Source organism: Pterocles gutturalis, unplaced genomic scaffold (genome assembly GCF_000699245.1).
Source record: "Pterocles gutturalis isolate BGI_N339 unplaced genomic scaffold, ASM69924v1 scaffold34092, whole genome shotgun sequence".
Classification (NCBI taxonomy): Eukaryota; Metazoa; Chordata; class Aves; order Pterocliformes; family Pteroclidae; genus Pterocles; species Pterocles gutturalis.
In genome coordinates, this window is record NW_010111311.1 from 1,300 (window position 1) to 4,168 (window position 2,869).

Sequence of the window (2,869 nt, forward strand, 5' to 3'; positions counted from 1 at the left end):
AACGGGCTGCTTGCCCATCAGAACCCCACGGTGCACGTCACCACCTGGCCAGTGGCAGCACCTCCAAAGGTGCCTCACCAGCAGCTCCAAGCCATCCTCGCAGCTCCGTAACGATGCTTTGTTCTTGCAGACCACCTCTGGTCCTGGCCCCCTTACAAAGCGCGCCCTGCAGCACGCCCCCGCTGCCGCCCTCCCCAGCATCTCCTGCTTTGAAGCCATTCCCAATTCAAATCCTGTTGCCAGTCCCCAACCCACCCCCCAACGCAGAACAGGCTGCCGGAGGGGGACCACGCAGAGCCCCCCCCAGAGGTACCGCACTAAAGGCTGAATGGTTTTTCACATCCTACCTGTGACGGTCACCAGCATGGAGGCCACGAGCGGACGGTTGTTGTCCAGCTTACGGCTCAGCCTCAGCTCCCCACTCGACTGATTTACAATCAACAAGTGCAGTTCGTTCCCCCGCTCAAAGGTGTAGAAGAGGCGGTCAGACACATCTGGGTCGTAAGCTGGGACCTTCCCTATGACCCCTGAGGGGAAGGTGTTGGACTTATTGGACACGTAGTTATTGAAGAGGATCTGGAAGTTCTTGAGAACAGGGCTGTTGTCATTCTGGTCGATGAGTTTGATGTGGACCGTGGCTCTGCTGACCAGTGGGGCAGAGGTGGCCTGCACTACGATCACGTACTCAGGTCTTGTCTCATAATCCAGGTCTATCAAGGCTGTGAGTTCCCCAGAGAAGATGTCCATCTGGAATATCTCAGGGATGTTGCCTTCCACAATTTGGTACATGATCTGGGCGTTGGGTCCCTCGTCGGGGTCAACGGCTGTGATTTGGGCCACGACAGAGCCTACGATGCTGTTCTCCTTCACCAAGACCTCAAACTCCTCAGCAGGGAAGACGGGGGCATTGTCATTCACATCCTGAATGGTCACCTGGATATGGACAGGAGTTCGCTGAGCGGGGATGCCCCTGTCCACAGCGTATGCAGTCAGCTCATAGACAGGAACGTTCTCACGGTCCAGCCTGCGGACAGTGCGAATGATCCCCGATGTGGGCTCTATGGTGAAGTCTCCATCCCCATCCTCCCCGTTCTGGAAGGTGTACTGCACTCGCCCGTTGGTGTGAGCATCCCGGTCAGTAGCAGAGATCTGGAGCACACTGGTGAAGGGAGGCGCATCCTCAGAGATCATGCCCTGGTAATGAGGGCTGACGAACTGGGGGGCATTGTCATTAACATCGTTCACCATGATTTCAACATAGGTGGTGTCCGCTTTCTGGGGGATCCCATTGTCCTTGGCAGTGATAGCCAACGTGTAGGTGACCTGGTCCTCATAGTCCAGTTCTGCCTGGAGAGTGATGGCCCCAGAGTCTGGATCGATGCGAAACTGAGGGACATTATCCTCCAGGTAGTATGTGATGCGGGCATTTTCCCCCACATCATCATCAGTGGCACTGATCACCACCACAGTGCTGCCCACGGGCCGGTCCTCGTTGATGCTCACAGAGTAGTGGGCGCTCTGGAACACGGGCCGGTGCGTGTTGGCATCCGTGATGTTGATGTGAACGTGGCAGTTGTCACGCAGGGTGCGGTCAGAGGCCGTCACGGTGAGCACGTAGCGCCTCTCCTGCTTGTAGTCCAGTGGCAGAGACAGAGTGATGAGCCCCGTCCCGCCTTGCGTGCTGATGGAGAAGCGGTTCCGCGTGTTGCCTCCCGTGATCTGGTAGGTGATGGCACTGTTCACATCCCGGTCGATCGCTGTGACACTGAGGACGCTGGTCCCCACGGCTGCATCCTCGTTCAGGCGGATGAAGTACTCCTTCTGGGTGAACTCGGGACGGTTGTCGTTGACATCCATGACAGTGATGGTGACGCTGGCAGAGGCAGATAAGGATGGAGAGCCGTGGTCCCGAGCCTCCACGCCAAAAAAGTAGTGCTCAACCGACTCCCGGTCCAAGGGCCCGCTGACCGTGATCCACCCCGTGGCACTGTTCACCACGAAGGGTGTGTCGGCCGAGATCCCCGTCAGTTTGTACTCCAGGCGTGAGTTCTCGCCGTAGTCCGCATCCACAGCCTGGATGTGGATGACGGAGTGTCCGAGGGGAGCATTCTCCAGGACAGAGATTTGGAAAGGGGTGCTGACAAAGATAGGGGCGTGGTCGTTGATGTCCACCACCTGGATGCTGGCCATGCCCGTATTGTTAGAGAGGGGAGGGCGCCCCGCATCCTGAGCCCGGATCCTCAGGGCGTACTCCCGCTCCACCTCGAAATCCAGCGGGGCCACCACCTGTATCTCCCCAGTGACGCTGTCGATGGAGAACTGGCCCCGGCTGTTCCCGCTGATGATGTTGTAGTGCACCAGTGCATTGTTGTCCTTGTCCAGGTCGGTGGCGGTGACGCGCAGGATCTCAGTGTGGGGCCGAATGTCCTCCCTCACTTGGACGATGTAGCGCTTCTCACTGAACTGAGGGGTGTTGTCATTCTCGTCAAGGACCGTGATGTAGACCTTGACGGTGGCGGAGCGGGGCCCGGGCTCCCTCCCCTGGTCGTTAGCCTCCACCACCAAGGAGTACCTCTCCATCTTCTCCCTGTCCACAGGCCCACTGGTGGTGATGAGACCGGAGCGTGGGTCGATCTCGAAGACGGCGTGGGCCGCCCGCTCGTTGACGAAGCGGTAGCGGATGTTGGCGTTGGGCGGGGAGTCGACGTCGGTGGCGCGCAGCTGCAGGATGGGGTATCCCTCCTCCACGTTCTCCCGGATGGTTTCCCGGTACTCACCCTGCTCGAAGACTGGGTCGTGGTCGTTGCGGTCGGCCACGGCGATGGCCACCATGGTGGTGGCGGAGAGCCGCGGCGCGCCGTGGTCTGCG

General features: G+C 59.3%; 1 protein-coding gene across 1 annotated transcript; it reads right to left on the bottom strand.

The window, feature by feature from the left end:
• Positions 1 to 347: 347 nt before the first annotated feature.
• On the bottom strand, positions 348 to 2,832 carry LOC104461949 (cadherin EGF LAG seven-pass G-type receptor 3-like; the record flags this gene model as incomplete). The annotated part of the gene is made up of 1 exon (XM_010073704.1): positions 348 to 2,832. A coding segment is annotated over exon 1 (2,485 nt), but the record flags the coding sequence as incomplete, so codon positions are not given.
• Positions 2,833 to 2,869: the final 37 nt, after the last annotated feature.